The sequence below is a fragment of the Lathamus discolor genome, chromosome 2, assembly GCF_037157495.1.
Source record: "Lathamus discolor isolate bLatDis1 chromosome 2, bLatDis1.hap1, whole genome shotgun sequence".
NCBI classification, from domain to species: Eukaryota; Metazoa; Chordata; class Aves; order Psittaciformes; family Psittacidae; genus Lathamus; species Lathamus discolor.
Window position 1 is genome coordinate 15,310,335 of NC_088885.1, and position 24,883 is coordinate 15,335,217.

At 41.5% G+C, this 24,883-nt stretch overlaps 2 protein-coding genes across 9 annotated transcripts in view; both read right to left on the minus strand.

Annotated features, from left to right (window-relative positions):
- Positions 1 to 1,365, minus strand: part of GSDME (gasdermin E) — a 30,859-nt gene extending 29,494 nt beyond the window's left edge. Inside the window, exon 1 of the mRNA XM_065665888.1 lies at positions 1,049 to 1,365. The gene's annotated coding sequence lies outside the window, so the exon portion shown is untranslated. The remainder of the gene's footprint in view (positions 1 to 1,048) is intronic.
- A 9,732-nt stretch (positions 1,366 to 11,097) lies between these two features.
- Positions 11,098 to 24,883, minus strand: part of OSBPL3 (oxysterol binding protein like 3) — a 127,615-nt gene continuing 113,829 nt past the window's right edge. For 7 of the 8 annotated variants that reach the window (XM_065665876.1, XM_065665875.1, XM_065665879.1 and 4 more), the window contains 7 exons: positions 23,078 to 23,141; positions 21,793 to 21,871; positions 20,748 to 20,892; positions 19,911 to 20,055; positions 18,718 to 18,844; positions 18,031 to 18,153; positions 11,100 to 16,536 (listed from right to left, as the gene is read on the minus strand). In XM_065665876.1, coding sequence (XP_065521948.1) covers positions 16,440 to 16,536; positions 18,031 to 18,153; positions 18,718 to 18,844; positions 19,911 to 20,055; positions 20,748 to 20,892; positions 21,793 to 21,871; positions 23,078 to 23,141 — 780 coding nt within the window. In that variant the 3' untranslated portion in view covers positions 11,100 to 16,439. Of the gene's footprint in view, positions 16,537 to 18,030; positions 18,154 to 18,717; positions 18,845 to 19,910; positions 20,056 to 20,747; positions 20,893 to 21,792; positions 21,872 to 23,077; positions 23,142 to 24,883 lie in introns of all 8 variants that reach the window. The other variant, XM_065665872.1, reaches the window with a different exon arrangement.

Below are 24,883 nucleotides of genomic sequence, written 5' to 3' on the forward strand. Positions count from 1 at the left end.
GTTTTCAACAGTTGCCTGACATTTCTTACATTCTGTATATACATACACTGACCTTTAAAAAAGGTACAATAAAGCTTAGCCTCCCCCTCCACCCCCCAACATAATACTACCCAGCACACCGGGCACTGCACACAGGGAATTTGGGAAGAAGGTGACAACTAGGCTACCAAATGCCAACACATCCCATGCCAATCCTAGCAGTAAGGAAACAGCCCCTGAAAGCCAAAGGTGACCACGCAGGAGCTATGGTGCCAGGGAAGCTGCTGGGGTTTAACTGTACTGCACAGCAACAGTGACAGCCTTTGAATCACAGTGAACTCAGAGTTTACACCAAAAGGCAACTAAAGCATGGAAGTGATGACAAGCAGGACATGTGTTTTATTACAAAACCTCATGGTTATTTTCACCTCCTCTTTCTACAGATTTTAAATTATAAAACAGCCACAAAAGCCAATACGCAAAGTGCAGCAGGGATGTTCACTCAAGAAATTTCAGTTCTTGAGCACGTGTGGTGCCTTACAAACACATCCAGTACACTTTAGCGCTGGAGGCAGCCCTATTTTGTGTCTTGATGGCTTCACAGCACGTGCTTCCAGAAGCTCGACGCTGCACAGAACCACAGCAGCTGATGGCACCCAAGGGTGATGCAGCAGCCTTACCCGGGTGCCTCCTGCGAGGTGGAGGTGTGAGGCCTGTGGCAGGAGCTGCACACCTTGGGCTCTGCCCAAAGCTGCCCTTGTCCTTCGTGAGCCAAGCACGGACCACCTCGTCCCGGCCTGCGCTGAGGTAGCTCAGCGAGGGCCCCCTCACCACTCCTTTAATGCTTAAACCCCACACAACACCCCCACGCGTGAACCGCGGCCATTCCGCCTCGTTCTGCCCGAGGGCACGCAGGAGCTGGCGGCGAAGGAGAGCAGAGCTCCGGCCCGCAGCGAGCCGGCCGCTGCGGCTCCTCCCGAGTACCCATCTGTCCGGCTGCGGCCGGGGCACACAGCAGACCGAGGCCCCGCAGGCCTGCCCCGCAGCCCCGGGCCCGCTCCGTACTCACAGCTCTCCCGGCGATCCCCGCCGCCGGGCCCGGAGGATTTGGCGAGCTCCGCCCGCGGGGCGTGCCCACTCTGACCGACCGAGCCAAGCCCCGAGCCGAGGTGCCGGAGGCGAAGCTCCGGGTGTAGCTGAGTGCGCCCGCACAGCGGAGGGGGTCCGGCCGCCCGTGAGGCGAGAGGCGTCCAAGCCCCGCCTGTGCTCAGGCGGCGCCCAGGGCGCTGGTCGAGGCGTGGCCGCCATGTTGCCGCGCCGGGCCGCCGCCCCAGCACATGGTCCAGGGCGGGGATAGGAGCGCTGCCGCTATCCGACTGCGAGAGCCCGGGGCGGCTTCTACCTCCCTGCACCGGGTCTGCCTCTTCATCTGGGCGGGCTGAATGTGCTGCCGGGAGGTGGCTGCACGCAGGGCATCCAGCTGGAGGGCTCCGTGTGGGGCTGCCCGGTGTGGCGTGTGGTCTGCCAGGGGCTGAGGTGGAGGGCTCGGTTGTGCCCATCAGCTCCCCAAGGCGGTGGAAAGCTGGGTTTGCGTGGCTGCTTCCTGTCAAATAACACAGGCAACTTCTTCTCTTTAGTTATAATTGACTGACATATTCTGTGACACAGTTATAAAGGACATTTTTGTGACTCCTCTCAAACCTAGCTCGCTTCACCCATGCTCGTAGGTGCAGAGGGTCAGTGGCCTGTGTGCAGAATCTGGTGGAAGGAACAGCCCTGGCAGCAGGTCTGCAGCTTCAGGGCTGGCACTCTTGGCCTTGCAAAGTTGTCCTGGTTCAAACAGGAGCTTCCCAGTGGCAGTGTGAGCTCACAGCCCAGAAAGCCCGCTGCATTCTGAGCTGCACCGTCAGCAGTGGGACCAGGAGGACAAGGGAGGGAGTTCTCCCCCTCTACTTGGCTTTCATGAGACACCCCATTGCAGTGCTGCATCCAGCTCTGGGGCCCCCAACACAAGAGGGACGTGGACCTACTTGAGTGAGTCCAGAGAAGGGCTGGGAAGGTACTCAGAGGGCTGGAGCACCTCTGCTATGGAGACAGGCAGAGAGAGCTGGGCTGGTTCATCCTGGAACAGCTTCCAGTGCCTATGGGGGGCCTAAAGAAAATTGAAGAGGGACTTTTAACACGGGTATGTAGAGGTAGGACAAGGGGGAATGGGTTTAAACTGACAGAGGGGAGATTCAGATTAGATGCTAGGAAGTTCTCCCCTGTGAGGGTGCTGAGGTGCTGGCACAGGGTGCCCAGAGAAGCTGTGGCTGCCCCATCCCTGGCAGTGTTCAAGACCAGGTTGAACACAGGGGCTTGGAGCAACCTGCTCTGGTGGAAGGTGTCCCTGCCCATGGCAGGGGTGTTGGAACTGGATGAGCTTTAAGCTCTCTTCCAACCCAAACCATTCTATGATTTTGTGATTCAAAGCCAAAATCTGCAGTCCAGAGCCCCTGAACAGGAGCACTGCAGAAAATGAGCAATATGATCAGTGAAGCATAGGGTCAGGCTCATGAGCACAGCATGAGGTACTGACCTGCCTCACTGTATCACAGCCCTCTGAAAGCAATATAACATGAGAATAAAACAAGTTGTTTGCGATGCCAAAGGACTGAGCCAGTGAAAAACAGATGAGTCTGTAGAAACCCAAGGAGTAGTTTATCAGGATAATAGACATCAAAGAAATCTTGTTCAAGCAAACTGTGCCAGAGGCCAGGTACTTCCCTTATGGTTTGAAGAGAGCATTTGAAGCTGCAGGGTATAGTCATGAGTGTCACATTACCACCTCTTAAGGGAGTAATACCTGGGCTTTGCAACAAACAGATGTTGAAAGTTGCACGTTCTTAAATGAACAGTCCTGGGTGAGAAGTAGTAGGTCATACAACGAAAGAGCATCCATTTCTTCCATCCTGTTTAACTACATTCATTATCTAAAGCTTCCAATTAATCTCAGCAGATTTTAATCCATCGCCCCTTTCTGATTCCCGCAGATGACATCCTTAGTGAACTAATGATAAGTAGATTTCCCTTCTGGGGTTGCACCTGCTTGCAAATAGCCTAAATGGAACTAAGTAAGATCTGCATTTGTGATAATTTACTTTTATTGACTAATATATATATTTATCTATTTAGATATATAAAGCTCCACTCTTGGAGCCTCATCCTGAGGAAAAGCGCCCACACATCCTCAAGAGAACTCTTTTTAGGAGCAGCACCAAGTTGCAGAATCTCTAGCTCCAGCAATAATCTCCCACAGTGGCCAGTAATAGCACATATTTCATCAGCTGTCATGTGTTTTTCCAGGGAGTGGCAACGTGTGATTCATTTCAAATGCAAGTGTCTGCTAAAGCGTATTTTGAGAAGTCGAGGCAGGAAGTTGCACTGAACCACATTGCCATGGAAATATTCACTGGGGAAGGAGGATACAAATAAACCCAGTGAAACTTGCTAGTCATTTTAAGGATGTTGCCATCTGTTGCATGCACACCAAATAAAGGGTGCCCACACCAGGAATATTTCCATCTTTTCAAGAAAAAGCTTTGGGCAGGAATCTATCCACTTGAAAGATTCAAGCCAATATAGGATAGTTTTCAGATGCTTCTCTAATTAGAAGAGACAGAAACATAGGTGTCTGGGTGTGAGAGAACAGTTTTGGGGTTATTCAGCAATTAACTTGGAGGCTTTGAAGACTATTATCAAAACTGGCTGCAAATAGGAGACATTTGGGATTGAACACCCACCTTGAGCCTTCAGTCTTTGTGGAAATGCCCTTCAGGTGTACTGCAGTCAAAACTCATGCCTTCATGGGATACCAGCAGGGAGAACATTGTATTGGAGAAATACACATTTGAGTGTGGTCTGTGTTGGGATCTGTCTGCCACACACTCCATCTCCTGAGCATGAAGTGCATCACTTCTGCATTAGAAGATTCTTGCATTACTGGTGCATGAGAAGAGCATCTTGCAGAAAGAGCAGAAGGAGAAAACCAGAAACTTTTTACTTCTTGGACAACTTGCTTTTGGTATAGGACAAGATTTGGCTACTTCATTTAAGTAAATAAGTGAGACAATTGACACGAGAACTTCACAGCCACAACTCAAGAAATCAGTAATGCACAGAAGTGAGTAATAACACAAAAGATAGTAGTCTGAAAGGAAAAAAACCAGCACGATAGCTGTGTGTGAAATTCCCCAGGTGTAATACTAAGGTAAGAAAACATTGAGCGGGCCACCACAAGATGTCAGCATTGCAGAATGGTTATTTGCCAGGTACAGAAAATGGCTTTGCATTCTATCAGCGTTTAGCAGTACTTTTTTGTTTTGCATCGTGGCATAATATGGCCTTATCTTTTTAGCCATTGGCATAGGGCTGTAAGTCCAAAATTGGCTACAAAGGAGGGTTTCTTAATAGCAACTTTTTTTTTTTTTGTCTCATCCTCTATCCTAAAAAGCTTTTCTAAGTGCATCCACGGGGCCAGCATTAACAGCAGTACTAATGGTACATAATGCCTTGTAGCTGTCACTGAGTTGTTTGGGGCTGCATTCAGCCTGGCTGGAAAGTGCTCACTGAAATTCTGCCTGTATATTGGTGGTTGTCCAGAGCTTCCTGCTGCTGAATGCTAGGGTTTTTGAAATCCTCACACTGGCTGGAGAAGGGTCTGCTGGCTTCAGTTCTGCAGAGGAAATGGGAAGAAAGTGTGAAATTGTTTTGGGTTTCTATTTAGAAAAAAAGAATACTTGGGTAGCTAATCTTTTTAAAGGTGTCCAGCAGCATAAGCCAAATCACCAGCCAAAGAATGAACTTCTCCCGCTGCCCCGTTTCTTTCTGCAAGAATATAAGATCTGAGCAGCAGTTTTTGTTTGTTTCAGATCAACTCGCCAGCCTCATTTGTGTTTCACATTAAAATTCATCAGCTGTTTTGGTGGGATGATCTGTAGTTTTTGCTTGTAGCATTCAGTCCTCCAAAACATTCCCCGTTGCACACAACAGCTTTCTGACTCTCCTGCTGCTGTGGCTGTCATCAGCCCTGTCACGCTGCCAGCAGCTAGGGACAGGCTTAGGAAACAGAGAGTGACTGTGTCCTGTTTAGGGGAGGCCAGAGGGAGGATGCAGGAAGCAAGGGGGCACCCTGCGAGTTCATAGCAGCCAGAGCAGTGTTCTGCTACATTTCTTTACCTGTTTATGTGGGCCAAGCCCATTTGGCCCTTGGCAGCGGTGATAGGAAGGTGACATCTTTAACCACTTGAAGATTTTGCTAGTGAGATGAATTTGGTCACTATTTAGAGGTTGTCTTACAGTGTCAGGTTCATCTCTGCTACCTTTAGGGACCAACATGGGGAAAAAATGGTTTACATCTGGATCTTTTAATCCCTTTGAAGGACAGTTGGAGCATGCCACACTGGGATGCAGAAGGAGGCAGATGTGTTCAGTATAACTCAGCATAGCCTTTTTGCTGTAACTCAGCCAGATCTTGGTGCTTTAAGTACTGATGGGGAGAAATAGTGTCCTATCTGCCTTCCTGTAGCATGTGTGTTGTGGCACAGGGCTCCTTTCTGACACTTGTGAAAGCTCTCATCACTAATGGATGTGGTTTAGGGTAGGGTGACTGTAACTTTATAAACATTTATGAAAACCTTGTGATTATTTGATGATTTCACCATGATTTTAAGAAAATAGTCAGAAAGGGTAGGCTGGGATCATGTTTCATCGATTGTGGTTCCCTAAAGAGTCATCTCATGATTTCTCCAACAATAACATGGAGGACAGTTTGCATGAAGCTGCATGAACTAAGTGCTTCTAACTTTAAACTGTAGATTAGATGGCAGCCACAGAACATTATTTCTTTTAGAGTAATGATAAAGGAAGACTTAGGAATAGATAACGTTTCTTGCGTGTCTCAAAAGTCTTTTTCCATAATAGCTTATTACGAACCATCTGGGCTCATTAATGTTTTATCAAAAACCAGCTGGCTGCTGTATTGTTCAAGCTATTCAGTAGCAGGCCTTCTTCATTAATTAGCCAAAAGGAATGGAACAGGAATTCCAGTTGTTCAGTTCTGAAAGAGAGATGGAGCTGACCATTAGCAGGTGATCAGAACAGGACCTACAGAGTCAAACTGTATTAAAATAACAAATATTAGGGTTTTTTGGTTTTTTTTCAATGGAACATTACAAACAGAGGATACGTGTCACTGAGCCTCCAAAAACTGAGGCACTTCACCTCTGTGGCTCTGCACACATACACCTTTCAGAGTGTAAGCACTGTAGTAGGGTTCTTTAAAATATCACTGTACAGCACATGGCACTGTTTAAAGTGTAGTTGCACAGTGCCTAGTACTACAGGCAGCTAGGTACAACTGTAAATGATTACACAATACATATTGATTTAATAAATGGTACTTCCACTCATAGTTCTACTGTCACATTTTTAGGTCAGTAAAAAACATGATCCTAAAGTTAGTGCAGTTCGTATCGATTTTCTTATTTACAGACATCCTTAAAGTTACAAAGAATAGAAGAACTAAGAAAAGCGTATCTAAAGAATACGTAGAGTGTAGGACAAAACTGGCAAAACAAGAGGAGTTAAATGGCCTGCAGGGAAGAGCCTGTGACTGAAGCTGCCTGGAGAGAGGAAAGCTGACTGTCAGAAGTTTTCTTCGATCAGCTCCCCATGTTTATTCTGGTTCACATACTTCCTCCAGCATCCCTGGAATGGGTGTGTATGCCCTCAAAAGCACTCACTATCCAACTGCAGGAGCAAATGGTTTGGGCAGAAGTTTCTAAAGAACCTGCAGCGTGTGATTGCTGTTCCTCACGAGGCAGACAGCTGGATGGTGTTTGTATTACACTGACACGGAACTGGAGCACAGCCATAGTCAAACCTCACAACATGTTCTGAAGCTAACACTAATATTTCATTGGATAACAACAGACACATTTTCAACTACTACATTTGTAGCAATAGCTTTGTTATGATTTAAAACAAATTTTGTCTCTCCCTTTTGTTTTTTGTGCCTCCTTTATTTTGTTTCCCAGTTAATTTGCAACTCCTTAGCCCCCATTCTCATTACCTGCTGTCAGCTGTCTTTCAGAACTGAACAACTGCAGTTCCTGTTCCAGGGCAATTTGAAAGGGCTTTCTCCAAAACAAAGTAAATGCATTTTTAAGTACCCACAAAGAGATTGAGAATTTTGTCTAGAGACCTTTGAAGCAGGCTACAGCCTACAAAAGTAGCACACGCACTGAGAAGACCACAAGTGGCAAAGAAGCCAGAGGCCCCAGGGGGTCCTGAGTACCTGCAAGGCTGCATTACTACTACAAGGTGAGTCAGGGCAGCTTCCCAAGGTCTCCGCAGCAGGAGCTTCCAAGGGCTCCCTATACCTTCTGCTGTGGAAATGTGTGCTGCAAGGGAGGACAAAAGGGAAAGCCCGCCCTATTTCTCACAGGGCTGACAGTTCAGCCCTGATGGGTATTAAAACCAAGGCTGCATGTTTCTTCTTAAAGCCATCTAAATTTTCAGCTTGCTATTGCTGCTCTCCAGTTTCAGTGCTTGAAGGGTTTTCTTTGCAATGTCTTATAGGCACTGGGGTGAGAGCATACCTGGTTTTTCCCCACTAAAGGGAAGCAGGATGAAAAGAACACAGTTCTTTTTGGAACAATGAGCAAGGGCTGTCAAGTGGCTGAAAACTGTGTGGGCTCATCATTGCATGGAAGTTTCTTTTATTATATACAAGTGTTGCCCCAGAAGACAGCAAGGTCAGTTCTCTGTCTCTTGACAGACAAGCCTGTTCTCTGACAATTAAAAATGTGTTTTATTTTCCTTTATCATAGACTGAAACTGGTGTTCTTGCTGCTTACACTGCCCTTGTTTGAACGACACACTGATTTGAGTGAGTAGCACCTATAATGGGTGATGCAAGTAACCTTGTGTGGACTGCTCTCTTCGCAACCAGGAGACAGGAATGTGCTGCCTTCTCCAGAACTGGTCACAGTCTGCTTGAGCTGGGGCTTACTTGGTTCTTCACCGTCAGGCCTCACCACTGCCAATACACCACAGTGTGACAGTGCAATTTCTGAGAGAGAAGGAAGACCAGTTGTGTCCTGAAAGGAAGTGCTTGTATGAAAAGAAACTGTGAGCAACCAGTACTGGGAAAGCATGAACTGCAGTCATTCTTTTAGCTAGGACCTTGTGACAGCACATTTCAATACTGAGAATCTCATTTCAACAACATATACTCTTTGCTCTCTTTCCCTTCCCCCATCATTTCAGACAATCCCCATTGGTATCAAGACCAAAGTATTCACATGAGCATCAGCTTTAGGGAGCTCTGCAGCTAGATAAAATACAGTGAAGCTCCTACTATGGCCTTTCTTGCAATGTCTCTTGCAGGTCTCTTCCAGTTTCTGTAATCCACAAAAGGTGAGACTATAGTATCTGTGAGTTCCCTACCCTCCATCAACTTTGGCTGAAGTTCTACTCTCTCTTCAAAATGAAAGGGAACAAGTTAAGAATAGGTATCCTCTGGTAACTAGAGAACTCAGTTTGCTCGAACTGACCTGCTTCTGGTGCTTTTTCTCAAGCAAATTCCTCAGTAGAAGTTTCTGCCATGAAAGGACTCAAAAATTTGTTACACTGTTTTTGAACTTCGTAAGAAAATTGATTGTCTCATCCAAAATATGTGTATAGCTATTATATAGCTCTAGTTGCTTTCACAAGATTGGTTTCATTGGCTGAAGTGCAAGTAACACTGAATACAAGTACCTCTTGAGTTCACTCCATCTTCAGTCTGTCAATGACTGAAATAATAACAAACCCAAGAGTAAACAAAACAGTAAATCTTTCTCAGTTATTAGACAGGTTCTCATCTATTGATAGATCTACATAATCTTCCTTGCTCTAGGCAGCAATCTAGACATTGCACACACACCCTCATAAAACCAAAGGAGGAAAGCATTTTTCAAGGCATGTACTGCAGTAATTCAAACTAGATTTACTGCAGCCTTTTATCATGGCTTCCTGTTTTTTTCCAACACAAGTTAGTAAGAAATTTGTAATTTAGGAAAGCAGTTTTTTACTGAAGAAGTTTTAATAAAACCAATGTTAACTACACACACAAAAAAATAATCTTATTTTCAGGTTCTCTGGTCTCAGTAAAATAGCAAGTGAAACATCAGCTCAGAAAATCCTCAAAGAGAAATATTGCCCTAACACTTAGGGAAAGACAGTGATTCCCGAAGTCTGTGAAACTACAGACAGCAGCATCAGCTGATGTTCTTACACAATGTTTCATCTCCCAGGAATTTATTATTGTTCCAAGATCTTGTAAAAACTTCCATAAATGAGCCCACAGAGTCAAATTTGCAGTTAACTTAAGCCTCCATTATACTCAGCTCAGTAGAGCAATGTTGATTTATCTCAAATGAGGGTTTGCACACAGCAATTTCAAATATTTCCTTTGGTACAAAGATACAAATGCATAAGTATACAGCAGAATTGGTTAGCTGGCCAGCTTTTAACCCCATTCAAAAACTCAGCATAACCCTACATATTCTTATGCATCCCCTGCACAAGAGGGTGCCTAAGTTAAAAATCAACAAATTGAGCTTGGGGAGCAATGTTCGCAAGAGGAAAGAAATGTAACAGAGGCATAAAAAAGAAGAAAAAGAAGGCAAGACGTGTCAGTTACGATTCAGAGTAAGCTTTGCTCAGCTGCCAGTGGTTTTCCTCATGCTGTGATGGTCTGAATCACTCAGCAGTAAACAAAGTGACTTTAAAATAAAGGTTACTGTAATTTAATAGACAACTGACCTTAAACACAGATTGAATGGAAGGTCTATACCAGCAAAGCTTACCTGACCCTTCTATAGGGCAGAACAGCCTGTTTTGTCTCAGTAGCACTGACCACATTGTCAGTACTTGGCATATCATTAGCTCAAGGGGCCATCCGGAGAAATTGACTCCATACCCATTTCTCTGCAAGAGTAGTTCTTACTGCCCTAGGTGTTCGTGATTAGGGCACCGATAAGGAACACAACTATGCCATCTTCCTCTCCTTGAGTGTGAGTATGACAAAAATATTAACTGCTTCTGTAAACTGCTGTTTTCCCAGCAATTTGAACTAAACACTGGTTATTTCAGGTGCCATTATAAGCACATTAGATCTCTATGAAATTAAACAGCAATGAAGTGATTCCCACTGACATGATGAACAAGTTCCAAAGTTCTTCACCCAATATAGAACCAAAATGGCTGGATTTCAAAAACCAGAAGCTGATTCTTGCCTGCTATAAAAACTGTTTTTCTTTTGGTCTCTATCCTTATTCCTCCATATACAACAGCTGAGGATATTTTGTGTGGTAACAGATTTCTTGATCCAATTTTCCCAGCTCTTCCTAGAACTTCCATGCTCCCTCCCACCAAATCTTTGCACACAGTGAACTTAGGAAGTGCTGCAGAACTGCAGTCAGGAATTATAGGTTGGTCAGGAATTACACTCACTGTACTCCCGTGTTTTTCAAGATCCTAATCCATCTGTATTGCATCTTATATACATATGGTGGCATGGTGTGACATAGTTGAGATCTCACTGGCACAGCTGTCCTGAATCACCATCTCTAAGGGAGAAAACACCACATTGATACAATTTCGTTTTATTGATTTTATCCAGTAAATACTCTGTTTCCCCATTTTTTAAAGTTGTTTTATGGAGAACATGTGGTTTGTGGTTTCCACATTCATGCTAAAGCATAACATTTATGCTGCACATCTGTCTACTAAAAACTGCTTTTAAAAATCAACTTCTAGCTGTAAATTAATTTCATCAGCTTACCCCTTGCCCTGCCCCAGTGTCAGGCATAACAGCCATGTGACAGTGCTGTATAGTGAGTGCAGGTAAACAACTGGAACGTCGCACAACTACAGGACCGACTGTGAGAGTGATGAACAAGGCTTCTAGCAGAGGGAAGCTCTTTCATACTTGCCATTTCGGAAAGTGTAAAACGCACAGATCACTACAGCAGCTAGACTTAAAAGATGAAGATGCTTACAACTCTTGGGAAAAAGTCAGGGTGCTCTATGACCTTTTGCAAGTATGGTTTATTAACATCCAACTAAATTGGTTACAGAGACAAAAATAATAAATCAACTTGTGCACCAAGGTGCTCCAACATTGTTACAGGGTTTTGGAGTAAAAGCAGAAACCAGGAACGATCCTGGCTACAGAAAGTCTTCTCAAAAATCTGGAAGTCAGTGATAATTCTAACACGAGATAACTTCATTCTGAAATCACTAATGCCCTATCAAAACAAACAACGCATTCAGCATTTAGCAGCTTTGCATATGCAATACCTCATACATGTGGTATGTATTTCCAGTCCTGGAACTAGTAAAATACTGTTAACATAAATACAAGACTGCCTGATTCTCAGGGATACCAGCCATCTCCAAGGTGTGGCACTGAAGGAGCTCATCACCTCTTGTGGATCAACCTCCCAAACATTCTCATAAGCTTTTATACAGTTCTGGTTCATACAACAAAACCATCAAATCCACAATTCATATATAAAAGGAACTGCTGAAAATAATCGTTTAACATATGGCAACTATGTATGTGGAAAATCTCTTATTGCTTTCAAAAGCTGCAGCAAGAACAGTATCTAAGAATCAGCAGTACAACAATACATTTGGTGGTAAGGTACAGCATTTACCAAGTTTCAACAGAGAAGCCAGACAACATGTGCTGTTTCTTATGAACCCACAGCTGCTGGAGTAAGTTGCACCCACCAGTAGCTAGAAAATAGAAAGGATGAGTTAGTGAATCCTGTGACTTTTATTTATAGTAGGCGTAATCCATGAATGAAAACACACTCAACCAAAAAAACCCTTTTTTCAAACTTCACTCCTTTGAATAGCACCATCTGACTCTAGCCCTTGCAAGATGTATTCAGTTGTGGAAAAGTTGGATTTCATCTTTCCCTTTTGTACGCAAAAAGTGCTGTATTGAATAAAACACTATATGGTGGAAACGTCCTGCTCTGCAAAGCTGGGCATCTAGAGACAACAGAAGAGATGCACGAGAGCAGATGCAAGGACACTGATCAGGAGTATACTTATCAGACAGAGCTCATGTATGTTTCCATAGCATGCCACCCTTACCACGCCTGACTCGAGAGTGCAAATGGGAAGAAAGTCTTGCTCAGAGTAAAGGAAAACATACAGAAGTAGGTCACAATGTTTAGAGGGAAAGTTTTTACCTAAATCTTAGGCGTGATTTGTCATTTAAAAGCTTGTTAGAATGGACTGTTTTTCTATTCTTCAGATTGTTTTTAATAAAGAGAAAAATGGAATGCTGAATAAGGACTGTCAGACATGAGGGGGCACACAGAAAACAGGACTGTAAACACCTGAGGCATGGGAATGGGTGAGGTTAGGTTGGTTTTTGGTTGGCTTTTCTGGGACCAGCACTGGACCCTTGTGCAATCCAAAAGCTGCCCCTGGTTGTACATTCCAGCCCCATAAAATTGTGTTCTTTTTTGTACAGTGATCTGACTTCAACAGTAAACTGCCAAATAATAAGGTGACTGTTTGCAACCAGCACCTCCTCCAGAGGCCCAGTTTTAAAAGCAGAAATCCTGCTTCTAGTCCTTAAAAAAACAACTTGTTGATGGAAGAACAGCTCTTTAGGATGCTTCCTTATCACAATTTTGGCTGGTTTTGCTCTTCTTTACAAGCATCTTATTTTCTAAGCTCTGTATACAGAACCTAAGTACTTTGCTGGATCTGAAAGAAGTACATCAGTGCTGGCAAATCAACACAAAGCATATCAGAGAGCAGAGATACAGAAAGAAAAGCAGTGATTAATGGGGTATTTCAGTTCCACTCAGTCTAAAGGGCCCTTTATGCTACTAAGAGTAGCCTCCTAAACAAGTGACACTGTTTCATAATTCCCCTGTAACAAGTGTTAAGCCTGCAAAACTGGAAGCAGAGTTGTGAGTTTCTGCTTCCATGACCACTGTTTCCCTGGATTTTTTTGCTGTCTTTGCTATGTAATTTGAAAACTGAGCCAGTGTTTTAGGACCCAGAGGCTCAGTTTTAGCTGCTTAGCTGTTCCATCATCTATCTTGATATAAATTCATTGTGAGTGGTTTACTCTGAAGGGTTTCACAAAGAAAGGCAGTGCTAGATGAGTGCTTCTCAAACTGCCCTCCCAAATCATATTTAGTAATGTTTATATAGTTACCAAATAAGAAAGCTGTAACAGCAGGCAATGGGCATCAGGAAATTTTAAGACTGATCCATTGAGCTGAACAGCTTGGGGATCACTGCTGCATATGAAAGGAAGCAGAAAGTTGTCCAGTATGTTCTTTTCATGATACAGAGTAGAAACAGGGGAGGGAAAAGTCCCTCTATGTCAGTTATTAAAAACAACAGTCTTAGTTATATTGCAGAAAGCTACTGCAAATTGTGCACACTAACATATACACAGTTTTGGGGAATTATCAAAATTTCATATTTAACAAGAATAACTGTATAGGGTATAGTAAGGTTTGTGATAATGAATATATTTTTTATGCAGAAATACACAGAGATAACATCAAGACAATTTTCTTCCACTTCTTAATATATAGATGATAGAAGCTTAACGACTAAACCAAAACAATACAAAAGTAAGCAGGGACAACTGTGCTGCTGTCGGAAACATGGGGTCAGAGGATCATTCACAACTGGTCATATCGTGTTTGCAGATGTGTGTCAGAGATTTACAAAAGGAGCTACTACTTGGGCAATGATTTTTACTTCATGTATTTAAGAAATGCCCTGGATTATTCTCAAGCATTATTTTTCTGGAGCTGATAGTGAAATTCTGGAGTTTACCCTCTTGATACGGGAATTTTGCTGAAGAATTTTTAATATAAGGCACTAAGCCAAATAAATGCTTCTCGTCATTATGTATTTTAGATATTTTAGACTGTAAGATAAACGGCAACACTGCCAGTCTGAGTTCCCAAATATCAAAACCACCAAATACGAGATCAGTTTAAAATCAGCAGGTTTTAAATGAATGTATGGCAATACTGTGCCTTTTGGCAACTAATTCTTTAATTTCAGGTGCTGTCAACTATCAGTTCACCTGTCAAAGTATGGGGAAATCCCCCCATACACAGAAAATACAAACCCAGCAATCGGATCAGACAGTAATCACAGTAGCTGCCAAATACGATGATGAACAAGTTTACTGCATTGTCCACAAATATTGTTCCCTTACTTAAAAGTTTTTTTATTTATTTCCCCCTACCCGACTTTGTTGTAAAATGAATGTTAGTTTTAGTATAAATGGTAACTACTGACAGCAAGGATAATTACAAATATCAACTCATTTCTTTGCCATATTTTGATAGTACAAGAATAAAACACAGGAAGGGAACAAGCCACGAAGAGATCCTCACTTTCCTTGAAAAGCCAAACAGCCCCCAGAAGTTAAGATTTCCTTTGTAATCAAAGCCCAGATTTTGCCTTTATATTGATGTGAAGCTCGCCTTGTTGCAAGTTGCTGGCATTGTAGTCAAGTATTTAAAAGACATACTAAACAGAAAGAGTAATGCTGACTTCTTTGGTAATAAGTTACAGAAATCATAGTGAGGCAGAGGTCCTAGGCAAAGGGAAAAATAGTGAAAAAGCATTCATCTCCCTCTAAGAATATGGATCTTCAAGGTAACAGAAAGCAAAATTCAAATATACATCCAATCTGACATCACAGATTTGGTTTAAAATGCAAGCTTTCATAGTATTTCCTTCATGTTACATATAACAGATGGATCCATCTTGAATGGATTTTCTTTAGCACAATGCAGCGCACAGTAAAATGCAAGCTTTTCAAAGCTACTACCCCCCAAAGAGTCTACCTTATCCGTGCCATGTCCAATTGTTCCAGTCATAAGCCAGTTTTAACATGCCAACAACATTTGGTTATGTTTTGTGTTACTGAAGTTGTGTGTAAGAAAAAGAAAAGGGGGGTGGTGGTAGTGGTGACAAGATATAGATCTATAACCATGTTGTTGCCGGAGAGGTACATAGATCATTCATAGAACAGACTTGAAGAATCATGGGTCAGGTTTGAACTGCAGACAGGTAGGAATTGTGGCATTGTGATTTGATGGAAAAACCAAGAATACTGCCCATCTCTATAATCTTCATTCAAAAGTGCAACTTCTGCTACATTTGTTTCCTGCTGAATTTCTGACCTATGGTTCAGTAGTTTCACAAATCTAGCCATATGTGTGAAATTACAGGAAAGGGATGCAACTGATTTAGTGCAAGACATCTGAATCTTTATCTGAACATAACAAACAAATAGAGGAAGATCAAAGACTCCATACACTTCTCCATAAGGCAGATGGTCATTTTTTAAATATAAGATTTTTAAATATGTTGTTTATTTCTTAAGAGGTAGAAAATATCAAAATACTAAGAAAAAATTTCTAGCTTAAAACAATCAGTTTGCTTACTTTTTAAAAAGTCTTACTGGTGCAATTTTTAGGTTAATAAAAACAAATGAAGCTATGGAAGCACAGGATTTCGTGCTCTGTATAGGTTTTACTTGCTGGAAAAAGAGAGAGCTTCTTTGTCTAGTCAGTGCTCAAGCAGTATATACACAAAGGATCTCCTCCTCTTGCCCTGTTGGGGGCGATAAATCCAAAGTGGAATTTTTTCCCAGTGGAAAATTTTGGCGAATCCTGAATTTCTAGCACTACACTTAGCTGGGTACAGTTTACATATAAGGCAGTAGAACCACTGATGTAAGTTCAGAACTACCTCTTCCATAATGCTAAGAAGAAAGCTAATAGAAACAAAAGCTTAATTAAATCTTTTATACAAGCAGCAAAAGTTCATACTCGGATTCCAACACCAGCTGTCATCTTGTTTTAGCAATTTATACCAGCCCAGAGGCAGCCAAACTAACTGTGGTAGCTTACCTACAGTTTGAGTTACTAAGGCTTGCACTCTGATTTCTCAGCACAGCTAGAGTACTGCTGATGCCACTGTTTCCACTGCAATTCAATAAGGCATTAAGTTAACTCAGAACTGACATTATTACACATTGGAAAAGTAGTGTAAAAGCTCCTCTTTTCCCTCTTGCTGTTAACATTCAGTACTATTTTATTAAATATCTTATAAAAAGAACTCAGGCTATTTATACATTCAAACGATCACTGCAATAGAGTAAAGGAAATGAATTATCAGATTCTAAATTAAGAACAATTCTGGAGATATGCACACTTGCACACATACACACACCCCACACATATATTATATGTGTGTGTGTATATATAGATATATATATAGATAGGTGTATTTTATATATACTTCTTTTAAATCAGATCTAAGAATGCAGCACAGAATATCTTCATTTAGCTCCTCTTTCACCAGAGGACAGGATTGTCCAGTTTGGAAAAGCCGGGTTCTTTTCTAAGGTCCATATAGGTTCCATTGCTCACCCAGGAGTCATCGTTGGATTTCCTATTAAAGATTAAACAGATGTCTTAAACATAAAGCTTATATTTTCCATACCAATGCTGTGTAATGCAATGCAGTACTATGCACAGATACCCAATCCAGCCCACAAACCAGGTGCAGCCTTCAAATAGGGCAGTAGAGCTTGGAGAGTCAAACTGTATGTCTGCACTTGGCCTTGAAGATAACACCTCAGTAGCCTAGTGTTCAGCTGAGATCAACACACTTACTGCACTGTCACATACCAGTGCTTAGCACGTAAAACTAAATAAAGTCCATGTTTTTTTCATGGTCTCAAAGGCAGGTTTGTGTGGCTAAGCAGAAATATTCCTTTTCCCTCTCTAAAGATGGCTTGCCACAGTTACTGCATAAAGAGAGCCCATAAGCTCTCAGTCATGAGGCAACCCTCATTGCACTAGATACCTTACCCTGAAAGAATCAGTCTGCTTTTAAACTAGTGTGCAACATTTCTTGCACAATAAACAACTATTTTGAAACTAAATCAAGGGTTGTGACTTGTTGAAGAGAGAAATCACTATTGAAAAGCCAAATGCATAATTCATATCTTCTCTAACACCAGGTAACACTTCTGCTATATAGTAATTAAACTCTGTATTCTGTTATTTTAATCTACAGCACAAATTTCAGTTTTCAAATCATCATTGGAAGGATTCAAATCCTCACTCACAATTCTCACTGTGAGTATACAATTGTGAAGTATTAGACTTTGCCTCTATTCTGCTGGAAGCCACAGTTAACTTCTCTTTAGTAGGTGTGATCGACATGTGATGAGTTAGCTCACCAGCCAGTCACACATCTAGTGGTCTAAGCCATTCCCTTTTTGCACCTATTTTAAATGCTTTTGTGTTCCTCAAAAATACATTACCTATGTATCCAGAAAAAAATTAGGATCCCAGATTTGTTAACTGTGATACATAGGCCCATACAACATTCACTTAGGCTCCAACTCTTTCAGTGCAGAACTGGAGGGCAAAGGCCATGTCCTCATTAGCATTCCTTTTTGTCTTTGGATGGCTGAAGTCTCCTGTTAATTGATTTACAACAGGAAGAAACAAAGTGCCCTCTGAATGGTAATTCTCTCCCCATGAAATAGGGGAAACATGTTAAAAAATGGCCCTGGAAATGAAAGGCTCCAACTCTGCAGACTTCTGCACAAGGCAGTCCCACTGAATTCAGGGGAAGTTCATAGAGATAATTTAGCTAAATCCAGCCACTTGACCTTGTTTGAAAGAATCACAAATTCTACATTCATTCAGGAAAATTCAAAGAAGTTGCCATAAAGGTAAAAAATTAGAAAGAAATTCAGGGATGCAGTAATGAAAAGACAAGATAGAATTCTGAGTTTTAACTAAGTCTGGAGGTTCTACATTCCGCAAGTGGAAAAATCAAGACTGTAGAAGAGCCTGGAAAAAAAATTAGAACCAGATCTATAACAAGAATTGCAATACATGGTAGTACATGTTACTTAGTATATAGTACCTGAAAAATCTAGGCTGATGCTCTAGATTGTTTTCTTCTAGCACCTTCCGTCGTTCTCTCTGTAGCTGCTCAATCCTCTGCTTTTGCATCTCAGCTCCTTCAATATTCCCTTCTTCTAGAAACCTGTAGCACCAGCAGTGATGAGAGAGACAATTGGTGTTCATGTTCCCCATCTTTGCCAGGTCCTCTAGAGCTCCAGAATCTAATCTTTACAGCAGGCAGTTCACAGGGTTTGAAAGATGAACAGCCACATCTGCAGGCAACTGCACTGTCAGAAAGCACTTCAGGAAAAGTAAGTCTCACGACAAGCTCAGAGTTGTAGTAATTTTGTATTTTTTTACTTGGAAATTAGAAACAGCAAAAATTCCACTGCAGAGAGAAGTTTCAAGTGCCTCAGTTTTTGGCTATTCAAACACAGGACACTCAACATCCAGTACCTGAAGTACTGAAGTTTTAATATTTTTTGAAAGGTGGTTCTCTAAAAGCATCGAAGAGCTCACTTAGGAAACACTGGTCCATCATGACGAGACCATCTCTGATAAGTGATTAAAATGTCTGTTTCAGATGCACATTAATGTAGAAATAGAAACACGCTGTTGGTATCTGCACAAAATAGTTGGAGCTTAGGGTAAAGTGACCATAGAGAAGATGAAGAACTATGTGAGGAAGATACTTAAAAATTCTTACCTTTGGTCTGGCCTAAAACGCGTATCAGTGGATGGGAGTAATGATCTAGTTTGCTGGTCCAGTTCATTTAACTCCAGTGCAAACTGAGTAAATCCGTACCACTGTTCATAACCTTTAGGCATTGGATCTACAGAAGAAGAGTACATTCAGAATCCTAATTAAATACTATAATCTTTAGAAGGAAAATTCCAAGCTCCCCTCACTCATTTGTTCATCTCCAAACCACACTTTCAGCTCTGGCAGAGTATGACTGTTTTAATGATGAGACAAAAGACAACATCACCCTTCATAACTGCCCTGCAACAAAACAGATTTCTGTTCTCTCTGCTGGAGCACCTCCTGTATGAAGACAGGCTGAGAAAGTTGGGGCTGTTCTTCCTGGAGAGGAGAAGGCTGCGTGAAGACCTCACAGCAGTCTTCCAGTATCTGAAGGGGGGCTATAGGGCTGCCGGGGAGAGACTCTTCATTAGGGACTGTAGTGGCAGGACAAGGGGTAACAGGTTCAAACTTAAACAGGGGAAGTTTAGATCAGATATAAGGAAGAAGTTCTTTACTGTGAGGGTGTTGAGGCACTGGAATACCTCCATTCCTAGCAGTGTTCAAGGCCAGGCTGGACAGTCTTGGGTGACATGGTTTAGTGTGAGGTGTCCCTGGTCATGGCAGGGGGGTTGGAACTTGATGATCTTAAGGTCCTTTCCAACCCTAACTATTTATGATTCTATGATTCTAATCAGAAGGTCATGTTATTATCATAGTGCTTTTTTCAAACTACAGTAGACAAAACCCCACAAGTCTGGGAGAAGTTCAAATATGGCTGTCATTACAGAACTGAGCACTGTGGGCTATCTTCCAATGTTTAATACATGAAATACACAACACTCCTCTACACAGGAAGTGGGGAGGGTTTGTTCCTTTTTTTTCCTTCTTCCTTTTGAGGTCCTCAATACCCACTTCATGCCCAAATATGAAAATGAGGGAGAATGAGGAAAATGCAGGAAGCTGTGGGATTAAGTTCTCCATATTATTAAAGATAAATTATGTATCCTCCTGGTCTAAATTTTAAGTGCTGACAAAAATCCAATATTTGACATAGAAATAACAAGAAGTTGGGGCTTAATAAAGAGATGAAAATAATAAACTTATTCTTAAGCAGATCTTAAAGTTCTGCTTTGTGATTCATTCTGATCACTAACTTGCTCTCCATATGCAGTTTGAAGATGAAGTCGTCCCACAGTATAAACTTTCATGCCACTTCCCAAAGAGTCGATGCACAACTTTCCCAGCTTTATCCATGACACAGCCTTCAATCTCATGTGCATTTGGATTCCAGTACTTTGCCTAGAATTAAAAGGAACAAGAGGAAAAAAGGTGCATAAGAGATCAAGTGTGAGTGATTCTGCCATGTCTAGCAGCACCATGCAAACAACTCCTGTTAGTACTATTAACCAGCTTATTAAAATACTAAGATTGAGAACTGTATTTAATTTGTTTACCTTTTTTGGGGGCAGTACTAGATGCCTTGTACTGAAGCAAAAGCTTTTACTAACACCACAACCTATCACTTAAACTCCTCTGAAAACCTGCAAAGGGCTAGAAAAGAGCACTGGGTGAAGCACCATGCCTAAGCCCTGGTTCTATAGCTGGTGAATGAATGTAACTACAGCACATGCCAATGGGTTATCAACAGGCATGTGGTAAACCACTGTCAGTAGACACCTTGCACCTACCTCTGTCATCAAACACACAGTAGTTTTTTCATCATATTTCTTCCTTCCATTTCCTCATACCTTTTTGCATCTCCACTGGAATCACCTGAGAAAGCTGCTGCTTCCACTTCTTGTCTGGCTCTATCTAGTGAACAGCAGTTCCTTCAGAGTTAAAGTTTCTCAAAGAATCACAGGTAATTACAGAGAAATATAGGAAAATAAAGCCCATAAGCAGTTGTACTGAGCTTCAGCAGAGCATCCACACCCTGCTGCGTCTGTTAGAAAAGGCACTGCCAACACTGCTGTGGTTATTGCTGTGGTTACCTTTATGAAAGTCAGTTTGCAGTGACAAGTGTCATCATTGAGGTTTTTGATGATGATCTCTCCATAGTGTTCAATCCATCTTTGCCCACTTAAAATGTTATGGATGCAAGATGTCACCTTGTTCCATGCAAAATGGTCTTTAAAACTGTAAGAAAAAATACACACAAGAAAAATCTCATTCTGTGGTCAAAAGAGCTCTCAAACTTGTGGAAAAAAAAAATAATTGTAGAGAGCTTGATTAGAAAAACCCCACAAAACCATTTTTTTCCCTGGAATGCCTCATGTTCTTGCCTCACACCTTCTCAAAAACAAACCCTATGACAACAATCCTGTCTTTCAGAAAACCCGTTAAGGGATTTTAATGGTTGATCTGTAATGAGCACTCTGACAAGCCTGCATAGGAACACTGCAGATTTTATTTGTTTTTAATTAAACGATACTCAACACTTACCTACAGTGGCTGCTTACTTACTTAGATAATAACCAACAGATACACAACTGGTTCTGTTTATCATTTACAGTAATTATTTACACAGTGATGATGGCCATCAGCCTCACCTACAAACCAGGACCCCATGGTGTTACGATCTGTACTAATCTAGGTACAAAAGACAAGAACAACCACAACAGCCTCTCCCACAAACCCATATTCACACAAAAGAATTCATAGCTTCTTCTACCATGCAGTTTGTCCCTGTGAGTTTATAATGCATGAAGCTTGAAATTCAACTCAAGTATGAAACTACCAGCTTTGCTTTTATTCAGGATACACAGGAGTAATGTTTTCCATTTCATCTTTTGCTTTTTATAACCTTCTGAAGAGTTAGTGATTCTGTTGTATGCCTCAGTTTTTGGTTTGGTGAGGGCTTTTATTCCCTGCCGACCCCCCCCCCCCCCCTTTTTAAATTAAATCCTAATCACCAATTCTTCCAAAGGTCTAATACAGCACAGCATAGCTTGGTCTCATCTGGGTAACTGTGGCTCCTGTGTGTGCAAGCATGTCTGTGCCTATGCGTGAGCAGCAATGAACAGTTGCAGCACTTACACTGGAAGAGTTACATGTGTTGTACCAACTGGAACAATTTCCATGGACTTTCCCCAGAATTTGTTTTTCCATCTTACATCTGAAACAGGAAAAGGAAAGAAAAAGACAGTTTAGTCATAGGCATGCGTGAATTAATCTATTCCTGGGCTCTATTTGATTTTCAAGTAATGAGAAATAACAAAGTGCATCATAATAAGTGTTAAAAGAATGCTGTGGACCTTAGAACATGGGCTTGGGTTTGGTTTTTTCTCATTATATAATGGATTATTGAAGTAACAGAGGTTTAAAAGTCACTTCTCAAAAAAGTTTTCAAATGAGAGGAATTTGAATAAGCTACAGACAGCATGTATTTCTCTGGAATTCATCAGGTTTTATTAAGACAGGCTGCTGTATCCAGTCTTATTTATATAGTCTTCAGTTACTGAATGAATTTTTGGTCAGCTCTGCTTTTTTGCCATGAACAGGACTCTTGTGTCTTTGTATTTGTTTACAAAACAAAGAACTAAATTGAATAATGAAACCCAGACTAATGTCAGAGTTCCAATTTCTGTTCAGTGTGGCTCCATCTGTAATAACTCTAATCACCCCAGCAGAGTCAATCATAACAGAATTAAATGTTATAATATGGCTACATTGCCAACTGAAAAACCACTGGGTGAAGGATTTTAACTGAGTTAAAAGTACAGTTATGTTCTGTATACACTCCAAAAACATCCAGCCACACAGGCACTGTGACTGGCTGACATCTTCACCAGCATCACAGAGCAAACACAGCTCCAACGCACTTCTTTTGAAACACAATGTTCATAGTCAAGCAGCACAATTTCTTACATGCTGTAATAATGTCAGCAGAGAAAGACAAGGTAAATATATTTATCCTTGTTGTTATGCTCATTTTTGGAAATTGTTTTCAGAACAGGTTTACAGGATCTGCCAAGGTTCCAGATTTAACTTGTAGTTTTTCACACTCTGTTCTAGCTTGTTTGCTTTATAAATAGCTTGAGGTACAATTCCTCCTTACTAAAGAATCCCCCCCAACAAATCTGATTTCAAAGAAATGCAGGTATTTGTACATGAGAATAATCAATGTTATTTAAAAAACTTGAATATTTTTCTAATGGCAGAAGATCCATGCAAGTAAATATAAGCTAGCATTTCTTAAAGTCATTCTAATACACTTTAAGCAGGGAATTTCACATTTTCCAAATTTCTAGATGCCTCATGTAAGACGTACAATGAAAATATTCTGAACACTGTAGAAGTAAGTGACAGACTGAAGAGTTACCTTGCCAAAAAGCAAAATTCACAGATTCAGCATGGCATGCAGAAATAGGTGGATGGTGACTGACCTAATAGCAAGACATGAAAGGGGGAAAAAAGAGATGGACATATTAACACTTGAGCAGTCATTTCAGTTTGGATTCTTCTGGTTTTCTCCATAATTTTTCATTCATGTATAGCATTTACAATTTGAACGTTTACTTTCCCTTTGCAGATGTGTCCTGAAGGGGGTGTCAGTGAGATTAATATGGTACTGAGGCCTAAGAAGCCTTGAAAGAAATGAGAAGTACTTATTTTAAAAGGCCTGTGAATTTTGTTCATTGAGTGAAAAATCAAACTATTTATTTTGTACCTGGTCTCTAAGGTGATAATTATATTTACCCTTAGGATCCCTTAACATATTGACAGAAGCCACACTTTGAGCACACAGACGAGAATAAAATAAGCAAAGGGATAAATTCTTTTGTACAGCAAATACCCACAAAACCCTGACTATGAGGGATGAAGCAGTGATCAGAATCCCTGAGGGGGCCACGGGTGGAGAAATCAAGCCATGAAATTCCATCTAGCAACCCCTATCAGCCATAGTGACACCCCAGGTGCTAAACTGTATCCATACACACTGCATTTTATCAGCTTTGAGTAATAGCACATACATGAATTAGGGCAACCACCAAAACAGCAAAACAAAGACTGCAAGTAAATAAACGAATACACAGTGCAGACTATTAGAAGGAAATAGTAAATAGTGAAGTAACTGCAGAAAGTGGAAGCCACCGCTCCTCCTTGGCTGTAAATTCACCCTTCTGGTTGAACACAACAAACAACTGACCAGGACCATCTCTTTGATGTACAATGCCTACTGTTCTTTTGACAAAGACAACTTCATTTTCAAGTCCAATTGCTACTTCCCACTATGAATTCAGTTTCTTAAGCATCTGCGTGGCTCAAATGAAGTTTTACTTTCCGCTGACCGATACCCAGCCTGACCCAAGCAGCAATCGGTCCCTTCCGGGTGACTCCCCTCAGTTTATACACTGGGCATGACGTGCTGTGTTATGGAATACCGCTGTGGCTAATTTGGGTCAGGTGTCCTGTCTCTGCTTCCTCCCGGCTTCTTGTACCCCTCTTCACTGGCAGAGCATGAGAGATGAAAAGTCTTTGATCATGGTAAGAGCTACTGAGCAACAACTAAAACATTGGTGTGTTATCAGCATTGTTCTCAGGCTAAAGCTAAAACACAGCACTGCCCCAGCTACTAGGAAGGAGAAAAATAACTGTTACAGCTGAACCCAGGACAACTAATACTCTCAGCTATGCCCTAATCCACCAAGAGCAACACTCTCACAGCAGCCAGCTTAACCCCATATGTCACTATAATTCATGGGTTAAACTTAGCTCTTACTTAAACTGTTGTAATTCTAGAGTAAGGTCATAGTGCTAAGTGGAGTTACTCTAAACTCACTCTAGTAATAGAACAGAATCTCTGCTGAGGTTTGTTTTTTTTTCCTATATTTTGACTATCTATTCCATGAGTTACATACTACCTGCAGTAACACACTATCTAGAGTAAGCATCAAAATGCTTGCACAAGCAATAAGCAACAGCTCCTGATGAAAAGAGAAATATTTAATGCTTGCAAGCTGCATGAAATAATCTTTCCCCCATATGCTGCCCTTCATTCCTAATATTTCTCCACCCCATATGATTATAGTACCTTTACCGCTCCATGTATCACATCACTTATATGCTCGTATTGGAACAATAGTTAATAGCCCAAATCCCCTCATGTATTAAAATTCCTCTTTAG